The sequence below is a fragment of the Mercenaria mercenaria genome, chromosome 13 (assembly GCF_021730395.1).
Source record: "Mercenaria mercenaria strain notata chromosome 13, MADL_Memer_1, whole genome shotgun sequence".
NCBI classification, from domain to species: domain Eukaryota; kingdom Metazoa; phylum Mollusca; class Bivalvia; order Venerida; family Veneridae; genus Mercenaria; species Mercenaria mercenaria.
This window is the reverse complement of record NC_069373.1, coordinates 27,208,014-27,235,102: the sequence shown is the minus strand read 5'-3', so window position 1 is coordinate 27,235,102 and position 27,089 is coordinate 27,208,014. Positions and strand designations below refer to the sequence as shown.

The 27,089-nt window shown below is 34.9% G+C and overlaps 1 protein-coding gene across 8 annotated transcripts in view; it reads left to right on the top strand.

The window, feature by feature from the left end:
* Window positions 1-7,055: 7,055 nt before the first annotated feature.
* Window positions 7,056-27,089, top strand: part of LOC123529246 (molybdate-anion transporter-like) — a 172,472-nt gene continuing 152,438 nt past the window's right edge. For all 8 annotated transcript variants that reach the window (XR_008366701.1, XR_006682089.2, XR_006682088.2 and 5 more), the window contains exon 1: window positions 7,056-7,306. Coding sequence is in view for 5 of the 8 variants with exons in the window: in XM_045309485.2 (XP_045165420.1) it covers window positions 7,159-7,306 (148 nt within the window). In the remaining 3 variants the exon portion in view is untranslated. The remainder of the gene's footprint in view (window positions 7,307-27,089) is intronic.

Genomic DNA, 27,089 nt, shown 5'->3' with positions numbered 1-27,089 from the left:
TACTCACCACGGCGTCGGTGTCGGTGTCGGTGTCACACTTTGGTTAAGTTTTTCGTACCAGTCCACATTTTGACAAAGTCTTTTGAGATAAAGCTTTGAAACTTTCAACACTTGTTTACCATCATCATGGCCAGTTATAGGCAAGAGCACATAACTCCATCAAGGATTTTGGTTGAATTATGGCCCCTTTTGACTTAGAAATCATGGTTAAGTTTTTCGTACCAGTTCATATTTTGACAAAGTCTTTTAAGATAAAGCTTTGAAACTTTCAACACTTGTTTATCATCACCATGGCCAGTTATAGGCAAGAGTACATAACTCCATCAGGGATTTTGGCTGAATTATGGCCCCTTTCGATTTAGAAATCTTGGTTAAGTTTTTCATACCAGTTCATATTTAGACAAAGTCTTTTGAGATAAAGCTTTGAAACTTTCAACACTTGTTTACAATCACCATGTCCAGTTATAGGCAAGAGCACATAACTCCATCAAGGATTTTGGCTGAATTATGGCCCTTTTTACTTAGAAATCTGGGTTAATATTCCGTACCAGTTCATATTTTGACAAAGTCTTTTGAGATAAAGCTTTGAAACTTTCAGCACCTGTTTACCATCACCATGTTCAGTTATAGGCAAGAGCACATAACTCCATCAAGGATTTTGTCTGAATTATGGCCCATTTTGACTTAGAAATCTTGGTTAAGTTCTTCGTACCAGTTCATATTTTGACAAAGTCTTTTGAGATAAAGCGTTGAAACTTTCAGCACCTGTTTACCATCACCATGTTCAGTTATAGGCAAGAGTACATAACTCCATCAAGGATTTTGGCTGAATTATGGCCCCTTTTGACTTAGAAATCTTGGTTAAGTTTTTCGTACCAGTTCATATTTTTGTAAAGTGTTTGATATATGGCTTTGAAACTTTTATCACTTGTGTAGTATAATAGTCTCTATCTGTAGGAAAGAGAACATAACTCTGTCATCTGTTTTGGCTGAATAAAGGCCCTTTTTTGACTTTGAAATTGGTTCTGTTTTCATACAAGTCCATGTTTTGTTAAAAATATTTGACATATGGCTTTTAAACTTTGAACACTTGTTTATCATTATGATTTCCATCTGTAGGCAAGAGTACATAACTATTTTGACTGAATTATGGCCCTTTTTGGACTTTGAAATTGGCTCATACATTGCCATTTAGTGCAAGACTTATCGAAATCAAAGAAATACAGGAACATTGTTTGTCTAATCTATTTATTTCTTTTGTCTGAATATCCGTGGATACATTTTGACCCCATTCTACAATCAATGTTTCGGATAGTCGAGCGCGCTGTCATGAGACAGCTCTTGTTTATTTTTCCGTCGTCTTTCAGTTGTATTCCCCGCGATTGAAACCGATACGATAATATCCGAGTAATTTTGTACGAAACGCTGCGATCTGTCGGAGGTGTGTCGCTATTGGCCAATCAGAAATTGCGTTTAAAAATACCTAATGAAGTAGCGTTCAGTTGAAAGACCGTGGAAAAAATTGAAACGCCAATATCGCGAGTTTGAGATGCAACTGACGATTGTGAGTGGGCCTAGTTTATGTATTTATTTATACTATTTAGTATTTTTTATTGAATTTGAGCCGTACTCTGCGGACAACCATACTTTAGTCTATGCTTACGTACCGATTCTTTGTGCCGCATTTTTATCTACTTGGGACTTTCAGCAAGAAATCACTCGTTTCCTGATAGAAATTTCATGAACGGGAAGGGCTAGAGACTTGTGGTCGGTCTCATTTTGTAGCTAAATGTATACAGGAAAAAGTGATAGGTAGTTTGTTTTATTGTCTTAAGAGTTTATTTCACAACGGCCCGGGAAGTGAACCCATTGCTCGCAGGCTCGATTCTCGAGATTCTGGCCTTCAGTAGACATATGTATCTTTTGAAGGGGGCTCATATTTCATTACATATTTTTCATTTTGAACTCATTTAGGATGAAAACAAGGCCATATTTTTTGTCCCAGGTCCGATACTGGTGCCTGTGCTTTCGTCGGGAAGATACTTTACTTACTTTTTAAGCGGACCTGGGGGCGTTACATTTTACACCAAGAGTGCGTTTATTTCTGTATCAAAATACAAAAAAAAAAAAAAAAAAGAAAAAAATACTGTTGTTTTATACTGCCTAACATGTCAAGTAGGTATTTATGCTAACATAAATTGTTAAATCCAACACCCATGTAAATACGTTACCACTTTCAGTGGAGTAAATACGGTAATAAGAATACACTGGCTATAACATTTGACCCGGTCAATCCAATTCCACATGTTGCGTGAATTTGTTGCATATAATTAGAGGGTCGCAATGGGATTTATTTTCACATATCGGATAATGCATTCGAAGGAAACGATAATATTTATTTTCTTGTTAACATGTAAATTTGCTGATATATGTCTATCTGTTTGTACAGATGTTATGCTCTTCAAGAATGGAGGAAATAAAAGAATCAGTCAATCATCTTATGTTATCCGTGGAACGCGTTCAGTCAGAGTCGCCTCAATTAGGAAATAAGAGATTATTTCTAAGGTCACGTAGTTTGATCGGCCAGCTCGTAATGACAACAGATTTCGAGGTCACTTGCTCAGTCAAGTGTGTCTTACCGGCCCTAAGTATTCCTTTTCAAGAGAAGGAACAATAATGTTTGTTTTTTTTTTTTTGTTTTTTTTTTGTGTGAAACAGTATATTATTTTCAGCCAATGAAAAGTATACACTTATTCATCTCTGTCCAGTCCCGCTGTTTTTATTGGTTGAAGAATTAAAAATGTTCAACTTTATTGGTTCTCTAAGTAGGTCAAAAGTTGGCTTAGACAGCTACGCCAAAAAATCTACGGTTGGGGATTCAAACTGTTTAATGAGGATGTTTGCCTTTGTGACCGGGTCAGTATGAGTTAGACCCTCATACTTCAAGGGGGCTACATCACAACTCTCTGTTCTGTTCTGTTTAACAAACAAGTAGAGTGAGTGAGTGAGTGAGTGAGTTGGGTTTTAGGGAAAATCGACACAAAATGGCCATATATCGCCGAGAAGAAGTTATATTGAAAACGCCAATTGTAAAGCATGCCTTAAATCATTTATGTAAAAATGTAAAGCATATCTAAAATCATTTATGTAAAAAATGTATATACAGTCAAACCTGTGTTAAAGACCACCTCTGAACAAAGACCACCAGCCTCTAAAGACCACATGTTTTGTTTCCCATATTAACATTTACAGTGTATTTTAACCTGTGAATAAAGACCACCTCTAAATAAAGACCACATTTTGGCTTTCCCTAGGGTGGTCTTTATATACAGGTTTGACTGTATGTATGTGTTAAAATATCAGCTGCAAACATAATAATATTGCAAAAGATGTGAATAAAAATATGAAATGTCAGGTTTTTTGATAAATTCCTATTTGCTTTAAAAAAGATAAAATATTTCCGACTGAAACTTTTTCAAATAACTCTTTCAAAGATTGAACGTCATAGTATGTACTGCATTGTCACTGTATGGTAACTACAACGGTAGCCGTGTATTTGGATTCGTCCAATATGGCCGCTCAAATAAAAAAGCAATGGAACTTCACGTAAGTTCTTGAAGATATATTTTACTACGCCTTGCTATGTTTCGTTATCAAACTTTGTTCAGTAATCGCGTTAATGTCTAAAGAAGTAATCGCCGGACTGATATGGCGATAGGAATCATATTTAGCATAAATATATCTTATTAACTCATGAAAATTGTCCAGTTTTCTGTCAGATGTTCCAAAATTTCATCTTTATTATCTGTTAAATTGAAATATTTGGACTAAATGGATGCAAATATACTTTATGATAATCTCTAGTATAAATATGCATAAACTGTGATAGGTATAGAACACCTAAGATTCAAATGGACACAAAACGTATTGTGTAGTAAAAACATGAATGTAACGGTTTGAATAACAAGTGTACACCGGTTTGGATGACTTAATCTCCTTGGATGTTTACGGTTTGGACTAACACTTTTAACTGCTAATTTTGAAATATTGTTTGTTTCTAAGTAATGTTTTCATATTTTACAATGGTACATGTTCAAATATATCTTCCGGCATACCAAGCATGGTCATCAAGCATTTATGTTAGATTATTCTAAATATATATTCTTATAAAATATGGATGTATACTTTAAAGAAATACACTCATATGTTGATCAATATGAAGGTTGTTACTGTTAACAATTATGAAATCAATAATTTTTGAAATGAGTATACATATATCCTTGCAGATGACCATGAAAAAAATGTGTTAAAATTGAGTAAATGATCAATGCATGCTGAAGACTGCTTCAGTTCGGTACACATTGACGCACACCTCACAAGTGATATATGCGTTAGCACTTGCCCAAATGAACATCCTCATGATCTGCCGGAAATACGTTAAGCGACAGATTTAATATATAGTGTTAAATTAACACTCGACTTGTACACCTTATCACCTTTCTGTATGCACTAACAAGTTTATATCCTAGTAGTGATTTTGTCAATGACAGTTGCAGGGCGTTGCCCAAATGTTTCTTTCTTCTACTTTACAAAACTAATACATTAAAGTATGTCTTAATATTTTGAGAATAGTTTAAATAATGTATACATTCATACATTTACTGCTGTAGGGTTCAGTTTGAAGACGTTTTGATCTTACATCGTGGTATTTCCTACTGGATATGTTTCCCATTTTAAAATTTCTTTTCTCAAGTGTAGCAGTGAATTTTTCCAGTCTAGAACACCAGTGGGAGAGGAATGGCCACGAAAAGCAGTGGTCAGCACCAATCTTCATTGGAAATTCAAACGCATATGCCTAGTTCTACATAAGATAGGCTGCAAGTGCAAGAATACATAATATTGTTAATTAGCAAAGCAGTAAATTAGATAGTTAGGCCCCATTAAACGCTTTGTTTCCTGTCTCCTGATCTTACATTTCAAAACAGAGGTTTTAAAAGGAAATGATTCACTTGTTTGTTTACTAATATACTGACCTCTGTTCTAATTTCACGACTGTTTATATGCATCTCGATGAAAAAAGGCAAATATCAAATTTGATAGGGGCAACAAAGATCAGCTATTCAAATGCTATGTCACCAATGAAAGCTAACTGAATGAATAAATGATATAAACAAGTATAAAAGGACCAACACTTTTGGTAAGACGCATGATTCAGTTATAGAAATTTCCCATCTACTGATGCTAAATAATGTACCTGCTTACATACATCACATGAACTTAACCATAAGTTCTAAATGAAAATATGGGCACAACTTCATTGAATTAGCAGGAGATTCTTGGAGCCTGTGCACTGCATGTCGGATCATTAGAGTAAATAAGTGTTCGAAGTTTCATTTCATTCTTCAAAGTGATAAATGAAGTTCTTGCTTACATACCAAAGAGTACTTGAGTACCAAAGCTAAACAAGCATCTCTTAGCTAAAGGAAGGGGCATAACTCTATTATTGATTTAAAGTCAGACTTGCAGACCCTTACCCTGCGTGTTAGATCATCACGGTGAACAAGTGTGTGAAGTTTTGATTCACTGTAACTATTGATTATCGAGATACCTGCGTACGTACAAAAAAAAAAAATACAAAATTCAATTTTGTAAATTCGGTAAAAAGGGTCATACCTTTGTAAAAAACAAACTAGAATAATGGAACATGTATATTGCATATCAGGTCATCACGTTGAACAACTTAGTTTCAGTTAATTTCCATTAGTCATTACTGATATAATATCTTAGAAATGATGAAAAAAGAGCATACGGAAGCTGACGAACGGATGTGAGCAATAGCCTTTCGTATTTTTCGAGTAGTAGAGATAAATAATCTTTTGGAATGGAGAAACAAAACTAATGTTTAATGGGTTGCTTTTAAGTTGGTAGAGGAAAAGGCAAACAAACGTTTTTGCACTCAAACTTACTTACGCTGCTTTTTGTTAAAGTCGTTTTATCCTACATATCTGGATATATACTGATTCATTTTGAAAATGTTCACGGAAATAAATTCGTTATTAAACTTAACACGTTATTATGCACCGGGACATACCCAGCTATTTCTTTCACCTTAGATATTTAGTTTTATGAATTTCAGTTTATTTCTTTCTTTAGGTTTTATGCAGTCCAAACAAAAAGTTACCTCTGATATCCCAGAAATAATAGAAGGAGATAGATGTTGTTTTATCAACTTTGATACCGGTCTATCGTGCAGGAATGTGAATTAAGTTGCGGTCCAAACCGGTGCATGTACTTATTCCAAACCGTTAACATGCAGTTTTTTCATTTACTTGAATCCAAACCGTTACACACTTAATACATGTGATTGACTTTGGATTGTACTTTTTCTCAAAGATACTATACTTTTAGTTTAGAGACCGATGACAAGATATGTGAAAATGTTTCTTCTTTCTTCTTAACTGTTTTTTTTCTAACGATAAAATTACAAGAGTTTTGATAAGATTATTTAAAAGTTTCGTTTTCGCTTCTTGATTGCCATAATCTGCACGTTTTTATCACTTACTAACTTGAACTGGCATGATTTGATCTTTTCATATCGAATAACTTGCCCCTTAGAATGAAAACTAGCTGAAAACATAGTATTTTTTTATGTACAAAGATGTGTTAAATCGTACAAAATATCAAAACTTACAGTACGTGATGTTTTTGACAGTTTTTGCTCGGAAGGGGCCATATTGGACAGATCCAAACACACGGCTACCGGTGTAGTTACCATACAGTGATTGTGGAGCAAAGAACTTTTTGATCCTACCCGGTTGGGAGTCGCCAGTAAAAATGACCGATTCCAAATAAGAGGTAACGAGCCTGACCTGTAGAATTATCTGATAATAACACTTGTGATCATTCAATGATTCATTTGTTAATTGTAACCTAAACATTTAGACTCCTATTTCAGTGTCTATAATAAGACAAGGGAAGTAACAGTCTGCCTAAACATTATTAGTGGCATTCAGCCGCAAAAAAGAACAACTTTCACAACAAAATAAATTTATAAACTCGCCGGTTGCAGCGAAGCGAAAAATTGTCAACTTTACCGATATAAGACATGTCTCAGCGATAGTATAGTCTTTCAGCGTGTGAATTGAAGCTGTCAACAACATGAATATATTTCTAGGAGGATTTTATGTATTGTGTATATTATGTGCCATTTTATTTTTTTATACTAGATCGAAAACTCAAGCGGTCACTGATGCAGGATTTCAGCAGTTTCAGAGGACCTACATGATTGTTTATCTATTAGCCATGGGTAATACCAATATGACTGACATAGATTATTTAGTTAATCAAAATTTTACATGCAAATTTTCTTAAAAATAAAAGATGACTAAGTGGTAACTATAAAGTCAATAAATTTGTCATAATTATGTTTTAAATATCTATGTGAACATATGCAAGTAGAAGGATGTGCATTTCACTACCTGTATTATGCCTTTATTCGATTTTTTATGACAAAATTTTGCAATTTTATCTGCAGTCAAACTCAATATATATTCAATACATTTCAAAGATAGTTACAGCCAATTGTAAAGCAGACCATGAAGAATAAAGTCTTCAGAAATTATTTTGAAATTTTACCTGATTACTGAATTATACACAAAAATCCCAACACCATCAATTTATCCAATTTGTGTTATCTGTTCACACATAATTTACATGTATATAAACAGGTGATATTATAGGATTATGTATAGGTTTACCTGGCTACCTGTGGTCAGTAATGCATGTACAAACAACATTTTAAATTAAATTTACATGGGGTTGTCTTTTTGTGTCTAATGCAATAACCAGGAACAATTTCGACAAAAATCCGTAGGAGTTTGCAGTATACATATTGTACTATGAAACTAACTAAATTTTGTCTTTGTAATATTTTTTATATTGGAGTTCTACTGCACTTAAAATTTCAATATTTTGGGGTAAATTTTCGGTCTAAACGAGACTCAAATATTTTACAAGCGGCATATGTACTATAAATCATCATATGCTTCTTATGTTGATGATAATTTGACCAGCTGTTAAGGCTTTAGTGCAATTTTCAAGAGAAAAATACTCGGCCTGAAAATATGAACTGATACCGAGTTGTGACTGTGGCGATGTCTTAAATTAAGATAAATAAAAAAATGTGAATTAATGGAAAGCCTTAGAGCAAGCTCAATGAAATCTGGTTAACTTTAAAAATATTTAAGATAAAGGAAGTATACATATACAGTCAACTCGCCAATAGAGAATCACTGCCAAATGCGGGTCACTTGAAAATAAAATATGAATCTCTCTTAAACATATTAGAGTATACAATGTTTAAGTATCCAGTAATATAAACTTTTCACTTAGCAATTATTACACAAAAGAAGATGGATCTAATCTAATGAGTTTGAGTTCCATGAGTAGATAACTCTTGCAATCATGTTTCCTGACTTGGATTTTAGCACTCTTGAATTCTTCAAAGTAGAATAAATTTGAGCATACCTCACAGTTTCTTAGATAAAACCACACAAGTTTGGTACCATTTTGAAGAGTGAAACACACACTTTCATAGGAATAATATGATTATAAAATTTGGATTGACTTTGACGAAAAAAAGTGTCATCAAGCAGAGGCGGCCATACAGCCAATAGAGGGTCACCCATATAAGGGATTATCCAAAGGATGTTTATTCTGCTTAAAAATACAAATTAATGGTTGATTTGGTGTAATAAATAATGGTTTGAACTGGCAAATTTAGATAAATGAATAAGGTTCTGTGCATCAATATTTTGATTTTAGCTGGGGCTAATTATGCTTAGAAATACAACTGTGAAAACTAGCGCTATATTCCTTTTACCTAGTAACTCCCATTTGAAATGTAAACATTCTAATTCTCATTATATTCTGCCTTGAAATGTTTATTTCCAATACCACAGTCATGCTTTGTCAAAAAAAAAGACTATTTTAAATGGATAGAAAATATAATAAACTAGGTGACCCTCTATTGGCAAAAGTGACCCCCTATTGGTGAATCGGACAGATTTAAATATTTCATCATAACTTCAGACGTAAAAGATAGATTCAAATATTTAAATGAATGTGAGCAATAGTTTAAAGTGTTAGTAAGTTTAGATATCATGAAAGTCTAAACATTCTTCACCACATGCTCTAAGTGTTGATAGTGACCCGCTATTGGCGAGTTATCTGTATATTCACTACTCAAAACTGAAAAAGAAGTGAAAAATCTATTCACTCGGACTGTTGGAAAAAAAAATTTGTGTCATCAGACCTGTTAAGCCAATATCATATTTTTCAAAATTTCCAGGAAGCTGTTGTCATGGTTATGTCATTTCTTATTTGCTGCTTTTTTTGCCTGTTAGCTATAATATACAGAGATTAGTCCAGCTAATTCATGCTTCCCAACCTTTTTTGTAATCATTCAGGGGTTCCATTTGACCCGGGACCCCGGGTCCGGACCCGAGAGATTTTCAAAAGACGCTCAAAGGACCCGGCATGATACTTGCCTGTGCGTCCTTCGGGACCCGGAGGCATTTTCCTTTGATAATCCTTTCTCTTATCATTCATTTCCTTCAGTAAAACTATTTCCACGATAGACACGTGTATTCCAAAATAAACACTCGCGGTCATGCCTTTGATCTTCTGCTAAATCCCGCCGTTTCTCCTGTAGACATGCCTCGCTGATTTTTTTATCAGCAAGTTACGTCACGGTGAGTGCACATGTCATAGGTAAGAAGAATCAATGAAGTGTTGAAATTAATTGATAAAGAGTATTGATCCTGTGTACTGTCAAAAAAGGCGCCAATTATTAAATTATCGTAAGCAGCTGATTACCGAGCATGTGAAAAGTGCCCTGCAAGATTTTTTCATGCCAACTTTAAATTAGACCATTGTTTAGTGATCATACCGTAATTTCAACAAGAAACTTCACAAATTTTGATGAATTTTGAAAGCAAAAATAAATTTTGAATTTCCAAAATTCCTTAAAAAAAACTGACTTTCAATGCAGTTTTTAATAATAAATAGCATCATTATTTGAGGAACTATCTCTGATTTAGCTTAGTTGGCCAAGTAAACTAAGCAGAAACTACATTCCGATGACATTCCGAAAGTGTACCAGTATCCGGATAGTACATTTTGGATACATTTTTATAGAGTGTTATAGCACTGTTCTGTTATTAAAAATTAAATGAAATATAGAAGAAAAACCTAATCAAAATAACATGAATTTTGATAAATATTAGTTTACAATATGAGACTATATCACCTGAAACTGACATTTTTATTATGCTGTAACATGATCTTGGGTTTATTGTTTTCTTAGGTAAAGATCTACGTATTACTAAATAAAAAAAATATAGTCAATTATATGGACGTGGTGGGACAGGACTCCTGTATTTTGGAAAAGGACCCTTCAAAATTTGGGCCCAAGGGTCCTGGGACTCTTGGGTTTTCAGGTCTAGTGGAACCCCTGATCATTTAAAATGTAGATTGATTGTCACACATTTTCGATGCGCTCATTAGGCCTTTAAAAATAAGATTCATTAAAATCGACTGATGTCTTGATTTATAATTACGAAGTCGTACTTTCCAAAGCACATTCATGACACGTTGATGCAGAAGTTGCCGCTATCTTGAAAATTTGGAAATGTACATCGGTATGAAAATAACCAATAACTTAGGGATTAATGTATAAAAACTGATCGAGATTTTAATGAATAACTAAAAATGCAAGGCCCTAGTTTTGTTTTCGTAAATAATTTGTCAAAATGATTTTATAAGGCCGAAATTTAAGATGAAAGTGCACGGCCGCATGCGTAAAGCAAGCTGAAATTTTGAGTTATTACTCGCTATGAACTATAGGTATTCACATTTATGTTTATGTTACTGAATACTTTATGATTAGATGGAAAAACAGATTCATAGTCAGTCATTGTATGTATCGCAGAAACTTCCGAGCAACGGGGGAGTGATAAAAATAGTGGCAGACGATCTAATCTAGCAAATTTCACAGCATGTACTTTTTACGTCGCTTTCTACTTTCGTTTTCGCATGCCCAAAACACTAGCAAAATGTAACTTTCCGTGTCGATTTGTCGTCTAAATTTTACTGGCAACGAAGAACGATGGGTTTAATCAGCTATATAGGTACAAAGTCATTGATTACAATTATGTAGATTTGACACGGCCTCTTAACGTAAATCAGTGGTGAAATGATATGTGATTGACAAAATAAAGCTGCGCATTGATAGTTGTTCAAAAAAACTTGTTGCTTATTAATTATCACCTGATATCTGTCTCTGAAAATGCAAGCCAACACTTCATGAGGGTAACAGAATAAGAATGTTTGAAAGTATGAATCATCAGTGTCATCTTTAAACAAAAGAAAGGAAAGCACTTTCACAACATGGTAGGCATTACCTAAAGAATAATACAAAATATCTACAGTACAGCTAGCGCGGCACCTTCAAAAACCCTTCGACCCTCGCGTGTAAAAATTTTTTCGGGTGTTCAGTTGCGATGGCCGGAAACCCGTTGGCCCTCGCGGTCATGAACACAGCGGTTCGCGGTGGACGGCCGCGAGGATTCGCAGTGTTCACACGCGAGGGACCATCGCGGTCAACGTTTTATTTTAACATTAATTTTTTAACAGTATATAGAAGTACTTAATTGTTAAATTTATCATCCATAATGTATTTATTATAAATATACAATGTATTTCATTTATTCAATTTACTCATCTACCTTTATCGGGCCTTGTTATCTACGTCCGATATTTTTAATGTTTTGATTTTAGTTGATTGCCATTTACGATTATATCTTTTTCAATAAATTATATCCAATTTGTAAACAATTGTGTGAAGGGATGTTTTACACACACATGGTATCAAATTATGACACGTTGATTACATTCACAAGATTTTTTCATATAATTGCCTGAACACATGTCAAATTTTGACACGTTATCTGCGTATTTTAAATAGCTCCCACATAATCGTAAGTGTTAATAACAAAGTAAACAAAATGACATAGCCGATAGAATTTTTTATTTCTGAGTGAATATAATTTTGTTTTCTGTTTTCTCAACTGTTAACTAAAATCTAGAGGCAGCAAGACCACCATATGCATGTAAGAAATAATTAATCCGCCAATCCGACGGTACCAAGTAAGATGTACTATCTCAAAAGCGAATCTCAGAGAACTTTAGAACTCCTTATGTTATGAACATGTTTTTATTTTTTTTTTCACTTGTATATCTATTAGCTTCAGGATTTGAGCAATTGTTTCAGTATTATTACATACTGATTTTATTTATTTTGCAGGTACAGCCGTTGTAAAGAAACATATACTTTTATATTCTGTTATATTTTTAGCCCACCATCATCAGATGGTGGGCTATTAAAATCACTCTGCGTCCGTGGTCCGTCCGTCCGTCCGTTAACAATTTCTCGTTATCGCATCTCCTCAGAAACTACTTGGGGGATTTTGACCAAACTTTGTCAGAATGATGTATTGGTACCCTAGTTGTGTCCCCCTGAAAATCAGACTGGTTCAGCAATTTATGAGTGAGTTATGGCCCTTTGTTTATTTCTATATTTTACATAGATTTATATAGGGAAAAACTTTGAAAACCTTATCCAAAACCACAGAGCCTAGGGCTTTGATATTTGGTTTGAAGCATCATCTAGTGGTCCTCTACCAAGATGATTCAAATTATTTCTCTGGGGTCAAATATGGCCCGGCCCTGGGGGTCACATAGTTTATAATGACTTATATAGGGAAAAACTTTGAATAACCCCTTGTCCAAAACCACAGGGCCTAGGACTTTGATATTTTGTATGTGACATCATCTAGTGGTCTTCAACTAAGATTGTTCATATTATACCCCTAGGGTCAAATATGGCCCCGCCCTAGGGGTCATATGGTTTACATAGACTTACATAAGGAAAAACTTTGAAAATCTTCTTGTCCAAACCACAAAGCCTAAGGCTTTGATACTTGTAATGTAGCATCATCTAGTGGTTCTCTACCAAGTTTGTTCAAATTATCCCCCTAGGGTCAAAAATGGCCCCACCCCGGGGGTCACATGGTTCATATAGACTGATATAGGGAAAAGCTTTTAAAATGTTCTTGTCAATAACTACAACATTCAAATTTGGACCACATGTATATTTTTGAGTGGCAAGATGAATCTTGACATGAGTTGACCTTGATTTTGACCTAGTGACCTACTTTCACATTTCTGTAGCTACAGCCTTCAAATTTGGACCACATGTATATTTTTGAGTGGCAAGATGAACCTTGACATGAGTTGACCTTGATTTTGACCTAGTGACCTACTTTCACATTTCTGTAGCTACAGCCTTCAAATTTGGACCACTTGCATAGTTTTGTGCACTGGAAAAAACTTTGAACTTGATTTTGACCTAGTGACCTACATTCACATTTTTGAAGGTACAGGCGTTAAATTTGGACCATATGCATAGTTCCGTGTTTCAAAATGAAACTTGACATTGATTTTGACCTAGTGACCTACTTTCACATTTCTCAAGCTACAGCCTTCAAATTTGGACCACATGCATAGTTTTGTGAACCGAAAAAAACTTTGACCTTCACATTGACCTAGTGACCTACTTTCACATTTTTAAGGTACAGGCTTCAAATTTGGACCACATGCATAGTTTTGTATTCCGAAATAAAATTTGACCTTGATTTTGACCTAGTGACCTACTTTTACATTTCTCAAGCTACAGCCTTCAAATTTGGACCACTTGCATAGTTTTGTGTATCGAAATGAACTTTGACCTTTACATTGACCTAGTGACCTACTTTCACGTTTTTAAGGTACAGGCTTCAAATTTGGACCACATGCATAGTTTTGTATTCCAAAATAAAATTTGACCTTGATTTTGACCCAGTGACCTACTTTTACATTTCTCAAGCTACAGCCTTCAAATTTGGACCACATGCATAGTTTTGTGTATGAAAATGAACTTTGACCTTACATTGACCTAGTGACCTACTTTGACATTTTTGAAGGTACAGGCTTCAAATTTGGACCACATGCATAGTAATGTATTCCGAAATAGAATTTGACCTTGATTTTGACCTAGTGACCTACTTTTACATTTCTCAAGCTATAGCCTTCAAATTTGGACCACTTGCATAGTTTTGTGTACCGAAATGAACTTTGACCTTAAGATTGACCTAGTGACCTACTTTCACATTTCTGTAGCTACAGGCTTCAAATTTAGACCACATGCATAGGATTGTGTACCGAAACAAACTTTGACCTTGACATTGACCTAGTGACCTACTTTCACATTTCTCAAGTTACAGCTTTGCGTATTTGGACCACATGCACAGTGTTGTGTATGGAAATGAAATTTGACCTTGAGGTAGTCAATAAGTCTTGAAATTTGGAACACTCAAAAATGGCACATTGGTGGGCGCCAAGATCACTCTGTGATCTCTTGTTTTTCGTTCCAATCTAGTGTTCTTATACTAACAATACCTAACAGTTATATTGTTTAGCACTTAACGGTTTATCTTTGTTATGAATTTGGCATAAAATTAAAAGATTATAATAGAGGTAAGTTGCTAGGTTTCTTTTTCTAATGAATTTATTTGCATTAACGACTAAAAGTTATATTACAATTAAAAAACGCTCTGTTTTGTAACGAATTTTTATTGCCAGTAACAAACGTTCTGTTTGGTTCGAAAACGTCTGCATGATAGTTTTTAAAAGTGCACAAGTTTTCCAAGTGAATCTGAACAGAAACAGTGTACATAGGTTCTCTTTGAATGTTTTTACAACTAAAGGTCCAGTGCTTAAGGTTCAATAATCAATAATCATTTTAATATGTGTGAATTACAAGCTGATAAAATTTCAGTAATTTATTTTATTAAGGAATTAATGTAAAATGCTATGTTTGGTGAAAAGTCTAGTGGTCTTCGAAAGTATTGAGCACACATTCTGAATGTTGTTTTTTTTTGTCTATTTCAGGTGAAGACTATGCAAGATTAGTGACTTATTAGTTTTCCTGCAATATTTTGCACAAGGAGTTTTTAACATTTTTCTTCCAATACCATTTACCTAACGTGTTCCCGTCATTGTTTTGTCCTTGCCATATTTGGCACATTTTTTTACGCAGTATTAGTACTACAAGTATGTGGGCCTCTGACGAACTGGGAGATGAGACAAAAATGACGAACTGAGGAAAAACGGAGACATCTGGACACAGAATTAATTTTATTACCATTAAAATTATGAGCTATATATGGCAAGGCCAGAACAAGTAATGACAGGAACACGGAAAATGACGGAACGACAACTGGATGCACCATGACAAGTAACAGCGCCGACAGGACATAATTGCGTCAAAAAAGCATAACGTCGAAGATACATTATTACGTCAGAGATATATAGCGTCAGAGACAAATAACGTCAGATACATATAACGTCAGACATAAGTAACGTCAAAGATATACAACTATGATTTAGAAATATTGCCTAATGCAGCTTACATATACTACTAGCTTATACCTGTCTTTCTTTGAAATTGTTTGTGCTTACGTGACATCCAAAAGACCTCATTCAGATTGATATTTATGTTTCATCCAGTAACTAAGGTCATTTGTAATGATATGAATGTATAAATATGAATTATCATCAATTTATTAGTATCGTTACTTTTTTGTGTTTTGTTTTTATATAATGGATATTTTACAGATGTTTGAATCTTCTTACAGTGTAACTACTCATGTTAAATGTAATTAAATGAAAGGTTTTGTAATAGTTAATAAAGATAATAGGTAAGAGTAGATTTCTTGGAAGAACAGAGCACAAATAGCAGATTCAGAGCCCGCATTTGCAATGTAGAACCATAGCAAAAATGAAACCTTTTAAGTACACTGAACTCTAACATGTAAACTAATAAAAGCTCGAGGGGTAATGAAATGTGCAGCATCCTCCACCAACCATCACCACCCCATCAAAACCTACCATATGACGGAACTTCACTTCACAATACAATATGTCTATAGACAAGTGGATTGACTCGAGCATCCAGAAAGACCAGAGAAAAAAAAAACACAACAGATGACTCCAGAAACCCGAAGGCCCAGAGAAAAATAAACAACACTGAGACCACGTAAAGAGAGTCTTTTTTCGGTCACCATATGGCATTTATGACTGTTTAATTAATAAATGAGCAAGAGGGTGTAAAATAACAGACTACATGTATGTCTATTTGTATTTGAACAAAAAATTCATATTCGTCTTCTTCTCAAACACCAAATTCGCCGCTCGCTTACGTTTACCTGTAATTAGAAAAAATGCAACTGTTTCTATTGTTTACAGAAAAAGTACATGTAAATATTACAACAATATACGGAATTCCGAAAACGAAAGGTATGTACCTACGTCTCGTATATCATAAAAGTGTGTATTAAATATTCATCTAATAAGTAATGAAAATAATAAATCAAAGACGCGAGTAAAAAGTTTTGAAATACTATCAAATATATTCATCTTATCAAAGATTGTCATTAAATAAATTGTCAACAAATAAGATAGTTACTGTTATTATATTATTAAACATATTACGAACAAGTAACAATAATTATTTGATGAGTAGCAATCATAGAACAGTGTAAAGAAATTTAATAATTTCTAAACATCTGAAAACTGACAAACAAGCGAAACAAAATAGCGTATTACGTACCGTAATAAATAAAACAGTAAGAAACAGGTGTTAGTAAAACAGAATTTGTAAGGTATATGTTAGAAGAGGTGCGAATAGCATAAAATTAACTCAACAATCGATTTAGAAATGAACAATAGGATCAAAGATTTATACGTTTGCAGTGACCTGAAAATAGAAATAAAACTGTTGAAACAAAACAAAGAATATGCAACTCTATTTAGATTTTACAGAAAATACAAAACAATGTGATAATTACTATTACATATCATAACATCCCGACTGATTACGAGTATACGGACGAGGTATACATTCTAAATGATTAGTTAGTATATGCATAGACAATTTAAGCATTTATATTTATAAATTATGAGATGAATAATTCTTTCAAAAAGTATTGAATGAACACCAGGTTTCCTCGCGGCCGACCACCACGGACCATCGCGTCCGTCCATCGCAACGCGCAGCGTTCGCTGCCTCCGGCAATGACCATTCCTGAACACCCGAAATATCCGATATGACACCCGTCGCGGCGGACAGTAAAAAACGAACACGCGAATTGGAATTGCGGCAACGGGTGTTCAAATGAAGGTGCCGCGCTAGCTGTACTGTATCCCATATCTGAGATATGAAAAATTCTCAGATTCAATGAGAAAATAGTATGTAAAATGATAGATATGCATATAATTTATGTAAAGTGACGCCGGCAAGCGTTCTTGAAACTGAAAAATAGGTATAACAAATCAAATCGTTCAATTTTTATTTGATAATGGTCGTAATAAATAACCTTTCACCCAACTATATTCCCAAAAACATTGGTTACCATTATCCATTTTCTTACATTCCGCAAAACATTTCAATATAACTACATAAAAGAAGCAAAATATTGATTATTTTTCAGAGTGAAAGACTCATAAAAGATATTTCAGCAAATAATGGCTGTTTAAAAATCATTCAAATAAAAAAAATGCACAGAATTACGCACTTTCAAAATAAAAGCCATTAATTTTGCGCGGTAACTGACACGTAATGTCATAACGTCAGTGACGTCATTTTAAGTCAACAATGTTTTGAAGCATTTCTGCGTCAATTTATTCATTATTTCTGCATTATTACACCATGAAGTGTTAGATCGGAGGCAGGTTCATGATTATTTTTCAGCAGAATGGATATACAAACACATTTAGTTTGTCGTAAATGTCGTCGTAAATTGTCTCGTTAGCTTCCGGTTGGGCATGCGCACATACAGATATCAAGGTAACCTACCTCCTTAATCTGGCATAAAATGAACCATGCAACATGAGTTATACATAAAAGTTTCAAATGTATACAGTCGTTTCGGCCTATTCTAGGCATCAGATTATTCCGCGCACCTTTTTTGCATATTTCCATAAACAGTCGTACATGTCAAATGCAGACAGATGACTACAATTTTAGAATTACACAGTCAAAACAATTTCATTTCACATTGATTGAATACATGTAAGCTTATTTACTGCATCCTTAAATTATGTAAAAATCATTTATTTTGTATAAAAATTTATCTTCAAAAGACGTTGAATCCAGGTCAACAAAGTGAAATTCAGTTCCAAAAAACAAAACAAAAATGCACCATCCGACCAATGCATATGTTCCTTTGAGTAATAAAATCTTAAAATATATTCCATTGAACAGTATTTATACAATGTTCACATAGTTTATCAAGTAAATGTGTCATGAACTTTCATTCACAATCCAACATGGCGGCTGTTCAATATCTGGGACAGGGTATAGTCTGTTTTCCATATTGATTGGCATTAAATTAATAGAGACTGGAGTATAAATTTAGCTCTGATTTTTGCAGCTGGCTGCTTGCAGCCTCTGCCGCTTAGTTAGCACTCACAGTTTCAAAGTGTGTCATCGTGTGGAAGATCGAAAATTGAAGACAGTCCGAATAACACAGCATATTAAAGCGTAATAATTCTTGTAAAACTGATGGTTTAATGTGAAGAAGGGTTAGTGTTAACTGCATGATGATTTTTAAAAATTTATTTATATCTTGTATGGTAAACCTGTTTTATACAGTAATAAACTCGTTAAACTAGTTTAAGAACAGAACTATTTGACTTTGCGGAATGTCATTGGACAAAACCAAACAACACACTGTGACAAAATAGTCCACATTTTCATTGTTATTACACCGTAAAAATGCATTTGATGAAGTTTGTATATTATCCAACCTTCGTGCAAAATAAAGAGCAAAATCTAGTAGAATAATAATTTTTGTTTTAATTGGTACAAATGTAAGTGACTAAATAAAACCGGACTTCTTTAATTATTGTTGTTTTTTGGAATGGGGGGGGGGGAAACGACACCATCTTGTTTTTGAGAATGAAAACAACTAACAGACATATCTGTTTATGAATATCATAACTTTATCAAGACATCAGGAGTTCTAACTGACCAATCAGAGAGCTGCATTTTCAAGTACCTGCCTGTTTCAACTTGGGTAAATCGAAGTATTTTTACAATGAAGATACAGTGACTTTAGAAATAATTATCACATTATTTCAGAAATCAAATTAGATTTTTGGGCTGCACATACCACAGGTAACGCTACAAACTACAATATTTTTTAAGTTTCATTGAATATTATATGGATTTACTACTTTGATTTTAGTTAAAAGTTTGAGATTTTACACAGGGAGTCTATGATAAAGACTGAGTAAAATGTAATCATTACCCAAGTGAAATTAGTATCATTCCGCAATGTTTGGACATAAAACAAGCTTTTATTAGGAATGTGAGACTGTGTCAAGGTGTCACTAATGTATAGCGTATGCTGCCGTATTTGCAATTAACACAAACAGTTGTTTGAAGAAACGGAAAATGACTCATCCGTAGATTTTAGCTTTCTGCACCAAAAAAAGTTTCAAATCAAGGAACATTGCATTTGGAATGGAATGTTATAGAGGAAAAGGTTATCTGTTTTTTCTGTCAAGCAGTGTTATGGCTTGTATAGATTTAAATCATGCCTAACATTTGCTTGGCAAGAATGGGTATCCGACTTGCAACTGGCAGAACTTAAACTTTTTATGATGTTTGGATTTTTTGTCAGAGCTATTTCGATGAAGGTTAATAATTTGGAGGGTGTATTAATTTTTAGGCAGTGGTTAGGGGTCAAGACTCCAGTACCAGACCTCTAGACAACCCGCTTATCTGGGGACTGATGAATTAAAAATAAAAATGATAAACTTAATGTTTTCTTTAGTATTTAAGACATGGATTGTACTCACGAATTGTTGAAATCGTTTAGTTAATGGTGACAATTGAAAATCACTGTTAAAACTTCCTATTCAATATGCCTCGAACCCAAGTGAGAGCAACATGTAATTATAGTTATAAGATAAAAAAAAATGTTAACAAAAACTTCATATGAAGGCAACTTTAAGACTAGGCTTACTCATGTGGTTTACTGGGATGACTTATTTTATGATCTGATATTTTTTCATCCCTCTGAGCCTTACCCATATCAGCATCTTAATGTTAGGAAGACAAAGACATTAAAAAATAAAAAAAAAATTAAGGTTCATCAAGTGTTTGGAGACGACCCCACAGGTTAATTTCAATTTTGGAAATTTATTTCTCAGAGGCCATTACTGTTTATTATAAATTCACTGAACTGTTCAGAGGAAGTAGGAAATACATTATGCAAAGTTAAGGGTTCTTTGGGAATAAGTATTTTGTCTAATATTACATGTACTTCGACTGTCAATGTTCTATTTTGTAGAAAATATCAAACTTCTTTTTTAAAAGTATTTTTTCTTTAAATTTGTTTTGTTTGTGTTTATAACATATTTTTCTAGGTACTCCCAGCAATGATATATGGTTATCTTACATATTTTCTTAAATATAAGAGTATTTTGTCATTTTGACAGCTCTACTTTCGCTTTCATTTTGCAGTTGTTTGAAATGTAAATGTTTTGTAACATTTTTAAAACTGGGAGTACCAGGAGAAACATGTTAGGCACACAATAAGTATAGACATAATGTCAAAATATTTTTGAAAAAGTAGTTTGATATTTTGTATAAAACTGGATGTGGACAGGCAAAGTACATGTGATATAAGAGAACAGTTGGTATACTGAACAAAACAACCTCTCTTGAAAGACACTTCTACACTCTCTGAACAGTTTGGTATACAGTTTATGAAAAACAAAGGCCTATGAGGCCTAAAAACATAGAACGAAAATTCACCTGAGGGGCAGTCTCAAAACACTTTACATGAACCTTAAACATTAATATTCATGTAGAAACTTCATGATTGAATTTAACTAATAATTTTAAATAACAGACATAAATCTTCTGAAATATAATGTAAACAGGTGCGAGGAGATATCTACCCCGACACCTGTTTCAATATGCAGCGGACTGCCGACGACACTAAACTTGCAGAAACAAAGCACATATACATGAAAAAAATATCAGCGATGCAATTTTATGCTTTAATGTCAACATAAATTTATTATCAGAGATGTAATCATTACAAATACATTGTACATGTATCAGAAAATATTCACAAATTCATTGGATTTACTAACAGAAATATGCAAATAAGTTTGGACGTGACGGGACGGCGACAGTCAAATGTTATCACGCTGTCCCAAAACGTTCTATTATTTGGACTACTTTATGACAACAAATCATAACTTTTACCAGCAATTACCTTATACACAGTAATACAGTACATATTAAATTAATAGTACATGTACATTGTATATTGATGCCCAGACCTCCAGACCTTAATGTTTTTATTAGCTCACCTGTCACATAGTGACAAGGTGAGCTTTTGTGATCACCCTTCGTCCGTCGTCTGTGCGTTCGTCCGTCCGTGCGTCAGTCCATGCGTCAACAATTTCGTGTCTGCACGATAGTGGTTTCGTTTATGATTTTATTTTAACCAAACTTGCACACAACTTGTATCACCATAAGATCTCGGTTCATTTCTTGAACTGGCCAGATCCCATTATGGATTCCAGAGCTATGGCCCCTGAAAGGGCCAGAATTAGCTATTTTGACCTTGTCTGCACAATAGCAGCTTCATTTATGATTTGATATTTACCAAACTGGCACACAATTTGTATCACCATAAGATCTTGGTTCCTTCCTTGAACAAGCGAGATTCCATTATGTGTTCCAGAGTTATGACCGCCTGAAAGGGCCAGAATTAGCTATTTTGACCTTGTCTGCACAATAGCAGCTCTGTGCGTTCGTCCGTCCGTGCGTCAGTCCATGCGTCAACAATTTCGTGTCTGCACGATAGTGGTTTCGTTTATGATTTTATTTTAACCAAACTTGCACACAACTTGTATCACCATAAGATCTCGGTTCATTTCTTGAACTGGCCAGATCCCATTATGGATTCCAGAGTTATGGCCCCTGAAAGGGCCAGAATTAGCTATTTTGACCTTGTCTGCACAATAGCAGCTTCATTTATGATTTGATATTTACCAAACTGGCACACAATTTGTATCACCATAAGATCTTGGTTCCTTCCTTGAACAAGCGAGATTCCATTATGTGTTCCAGAGTTATGGCCGCCTGAAAGGGCCAGAATTAGCTATTTTGACCTTGTCTGCACAATAGCAGCTTCATTTATGATTTGAATTTAATCAAACTTGCACAAAACTTGTGTCACCATTAGATCTTGATTCCTTAGTTGAACCGGCCATATCCCATAATGGGTTCCAGAGTTATGGCCCCTGAAAGGGCCAAAATTAGCTATGATCACCCTTCGTCCGTCGTCAGTCCGTGCGTGCGTGCGTCAACAATTTCTTGTCTGCACGATAGTGGTTTCATTTATGATTTTATTTTAACCAAACTTGCACACAACTTGTATCACCATAAGATCACGGTTCCTTTCTTGAACTGGCCAGATCCCATTATGGGTTGCAGAGTTATGGCCCCTGAAAGGGCCAAAATTAGCTATTTTGACCTTGTCTGCACAATAGCAGCTTTATTTATGATTTGATTTTTACCAAACTTGCACACAACTTGTATCACCATGAGATCTTGGTTCCTTTCTTGAACTGGCCAGATTCCATTATGTGTTCCAGAGTAATGGCCCCTGAAAGGGCCAGAATTAGCTATTTTGACCTTGTCTGCACAATAGCAGCTTCATTTATGATTTTATTTTAACCAAACTTGCACACAACTTGTATCACCATAAGATCTCATTTCCTTTCTTGAACTGGCCAGATCCCATAATGGATTCCAGAGTTATTGCCCCTGAAAGGGCCAAAATTAGCTATTTTGACCTTGTCTGTACAATAGCAGCTTCATTTATGATTTGAATTTAATCAAACTTGCACAAAACTTGTGTCACCATAAGATCTCGGTTCCTTTCTTGAACCGGCCATATCCCTTAATGGGTTCCAGAGTTATGGCCCCTTAAAGGGCCAAAATTAGCTATTTTGACCTTGTCTGCACAATAGCAGCTTCATTTATGATTTGATTTTAACCAAACTTGCACACAACTTGTATCACTACAAGATCTTGCTTCCTTTTTTCAACTGGCCAGATTCCATCATGGGTTCCAGAGTTATGGCCCCTTAAAGGTCCAAAATTGGCTATTTTGGCTTTTGCAGCCATATAGAGACTTCATTTAAGTTTTTATTTGATACAAACTTCCAAAATATCTCAACAACAATAAATCTTGGATTCCATGACAAATCAGATCCAATCATAGGTTCCAGAGTTATTTTGTATCTGATTACCTCCCCTGATTGGAATCAAAATGGATTTATATCAGGAAGTACTTACAGGACTTATTTGAAATTTCATTATTGTTATTAGTTGGACTGAGACAATCAGGGTAGATAACTATGGACTGATTTTATGTAAAATTACCTCCCTTTATTTCAAATTAAAATTGTTATATCTCCATAACTAATGAAGATACTGATCTGAAATTTCATTTATGTCAACAGATTTATTTGGTAGATCCTTCTTTTGTCCACTTACAATATTATTTTTTTTTTTAATTACTTCCCTTTTACGTTACTATAAATAGCTTATTTTTATTAACTTTTTTATTATTGGCCGTAGGGAAAAACTGAGACCACTTTTCTGTGGTACAACATGGATGGTACCTCCAATTTTTAGGTGTATTTTGACATATCATACTTTGTAAGAATTTTTTTTTTCTTTTTGGTTAAATTTCTTCCCTTTTGTTGTTACTGTCTATTGGACTTAGATTTTTTTTCTGAGGACCTTCTTGTCCTCAAGTGCAATGATAACAGGTGAGCGATATAGGGCCATCATGGCCCTCTTATTGTGTGAAGTTTTGCTAAATGAACAAGTACTGCGAGCCATAAGACATAACATGTGATGAAAAACAAAAATCTTAAAATATGGTAAAAAATAAAGTTTAAAGTTAAAATTGCGCTTATTTATAGGACTAACACATACCTGGATACCAGCTGCTAGTTACTAAGGTTGATGGGAAATTGTATTTAAAAAAATGATATTAAATCAGACGATAAATAGAACAGTAGGTTTTTAGACCCCTACTGGTGGAACACTGGAGTGGATTATAGGCATGACGTCTGCCCATCTGTCTGTCCTTCTGCATATCTGGATCCTGCAATAACTCGAAAAGTATTCAAGCTAGGTTCATAAAACTTGGTATGTAAATAGAGCCTATTAGAGGGCAATAAGTAGATTATGCATGTACTTGACTTTTGCTTATAGGTCAACAGTCAATGTCACTATTGAAGGTCAAGAAAAAATTGTTTCTGCTACATAACTTAATATCCATTGATGGATTATCTAGTGCTACACAAAAATGTGTAAACGCATGATCTATGCTTGTTGGTCAAAGGTCAAGGTTGCTGTTCAAGTAAAAATTGTTCCTGCTACATTTATTGCATTGAAGGAATTTTTTAGTTCTACACAGAAATGTTCCCCATGATTATGCTATATTTCGCGCACATGACCCATTGTTGTTGGGCAAAGGTCAAAGTCACTATTGAAGGTCAAGTAATTTTTTTTTCACCGGTATGGGACTTCTGTATTGCCACTGCAATATTCGGTCACTTGTTTATACAGACCTGTGTCTCGAGTGTTTTATTTCAGGCATTTTTCATCAACTAAAAAGTTTTGTTTCTTAATCTCTTGTTTGATATTATCACACCACTCGCTCTGCAGGACTAGTAGCCAGTAATATCTACTTGCCTTTAGTGAACAGTCACTCGCCCTAATAATTGACACTTTTAATACTGTCACTTTTATGAAAGGAGTATTATGTACAATATGTTTCCCGAAAAATATTTATTTTGAAAAGTGTCTAAAAAATTTGGACACAATAGTCATCGTCCATCCACCCGTGTTGAAAGAGAGAAAAAAAAACGTTAAAGATTATCGGTAATTATTCAGTTGATAAACTAAGTAATTATGTCTCCCCCAGGAGGCATATTGTTTTTGCCCTGTCCGTCCGTCCATCCTTCCGTCCGTCCGTCCGTCCGTCCGTACGTCACACTTCATTTCCGAGCAATAACTTGAGAACCATTTGACCTAGAACCTTCAAACTTTATAGGGTTGTAGGGCTGCTGGAGTAGACGACCCCTATTGTTTTTGGGGTCACTCAGTCAAAGGTCAAGGTCACAGGGGCCTGAACATTGAAAACCATTTCCGATCAATAACTAGAGAACCACTTGACCCAGAATGTTGAACTTCATAGGATGATTGGTCATGAAGAGTAGATGACCCCTATTGATTTTGGGGTCACTCTGTCAAAGGTCAAGGTCACAGGGGCCTGAACATTGAAAACCATTTCCGATCAATAACTAGAGAACCACTTGACCCAGAATGTTGAAACTTCATAGGATGATTGGTCATGAAGAGTAGATGACCCCTATTGATTTTGGGGTCACTCCATCAAAGGTCAAGGTCACAGGGGCCTGAACATTGAAAACCATTTCAGATCAAAAACTAGAGAACCACTTGACCCAGAATGTTGAAACTTCATAGGATGGTTGGTCATGAAGAGTAGATGACCCCTATCGCTTTTGGGGTCACTTTATCAAAGATCAAGGTTTCAGGGGCCTGAACATGGAAAACCATTTCCGATCAGTAACTAGAGAACCACTTGACCCAGAATGTTAAAACTTCATAGGATGATTGTACATGCAAAGTAGATGACCCCTATCGATTTTGGGGTCATTCCATTAAAGGTCAAGGTCACATGGGCCTGAACATTGAAAACCATTTCCGGTCAGTAACTTGAGAACCACTTGACCCAGAATGTTGAAACTTAATAGGATGATTGGTCATGCAGAGTAGATGACCCCTAACGATTTTGGGGTCACTCTATGAAAGGTCAAGGTCACAGGGGCCTGAACATTGAAAACCATATCTGGTCAGTAACTTGAGAACCACTTGACCCAGAATGATGAAACTTCATAGGATGATTGGTCATGCAGAGTAGATGACCCCTTACGATTTTGGGGTCACTCTGTTAAAGGTCAAGGCCACAGGGGCCTGAACATGGAAAACCATTTCCAATCAATAACTTGAGAACCTCTCGACCCAGAATGTTGAAACTTCATAGGATGATTGTTCATGCAGAGTAAATGACCCCTATTGTTTTTGGGGTCACTCCGTTAAAGGTGAAGGTCACAGGGGCCTGAACATTGATAACCAGTTCCGATCAATAACTTGAGAACCACTTGACCCAGAATGTTGAAACTTCATAGGATGATTGAACATGCAGAGTAGATGACCCCTATTGATTTTGGGGTCAGTCAATTAAAGGTCAAGGTCACAGTGGCCTGTTCATTTAAAATCATTTTTTGGAAATAACTTGAGAACCACTTGACCTACAATGTTGAAACTTAATAGGATGATTGGACTTGCAGAGTAGATGACCCCTATTTATTTTGAGGTCACTTGATCAAAGGTCAAGGTCACAGGAGCCTGGACAGTGACTTTAGAACCACTAGTCCAAGAGTGTTGAAATTTAGCGGGATGACTGGACATGCCAAGTAGATGATCCCTATTGCAGCCAACCATCAGTGTCTCTTTGACTTTCGCTCCTGACCCCTATTGACTTCTTGCCTATAGGACTTTGCATTGGGGGAGACATGCGCTTTTTTACAAAAGCATTTTCTAGTTGACCTTGTTTTCATGATCAATTTACACCCCCTCAAAGAGCTAAAAGAAGTGTGTCAGTATCTTGATATCTGAAGTGGAGATCAAAGCGGTATTTTTGCTAGAGATTGTCATGGCATAACGTCATGTTTTCGCGCCATGTGACACATCATTGTCTGATTGTACCGCATCGGTTCTTAAAATTGCTGGGAAA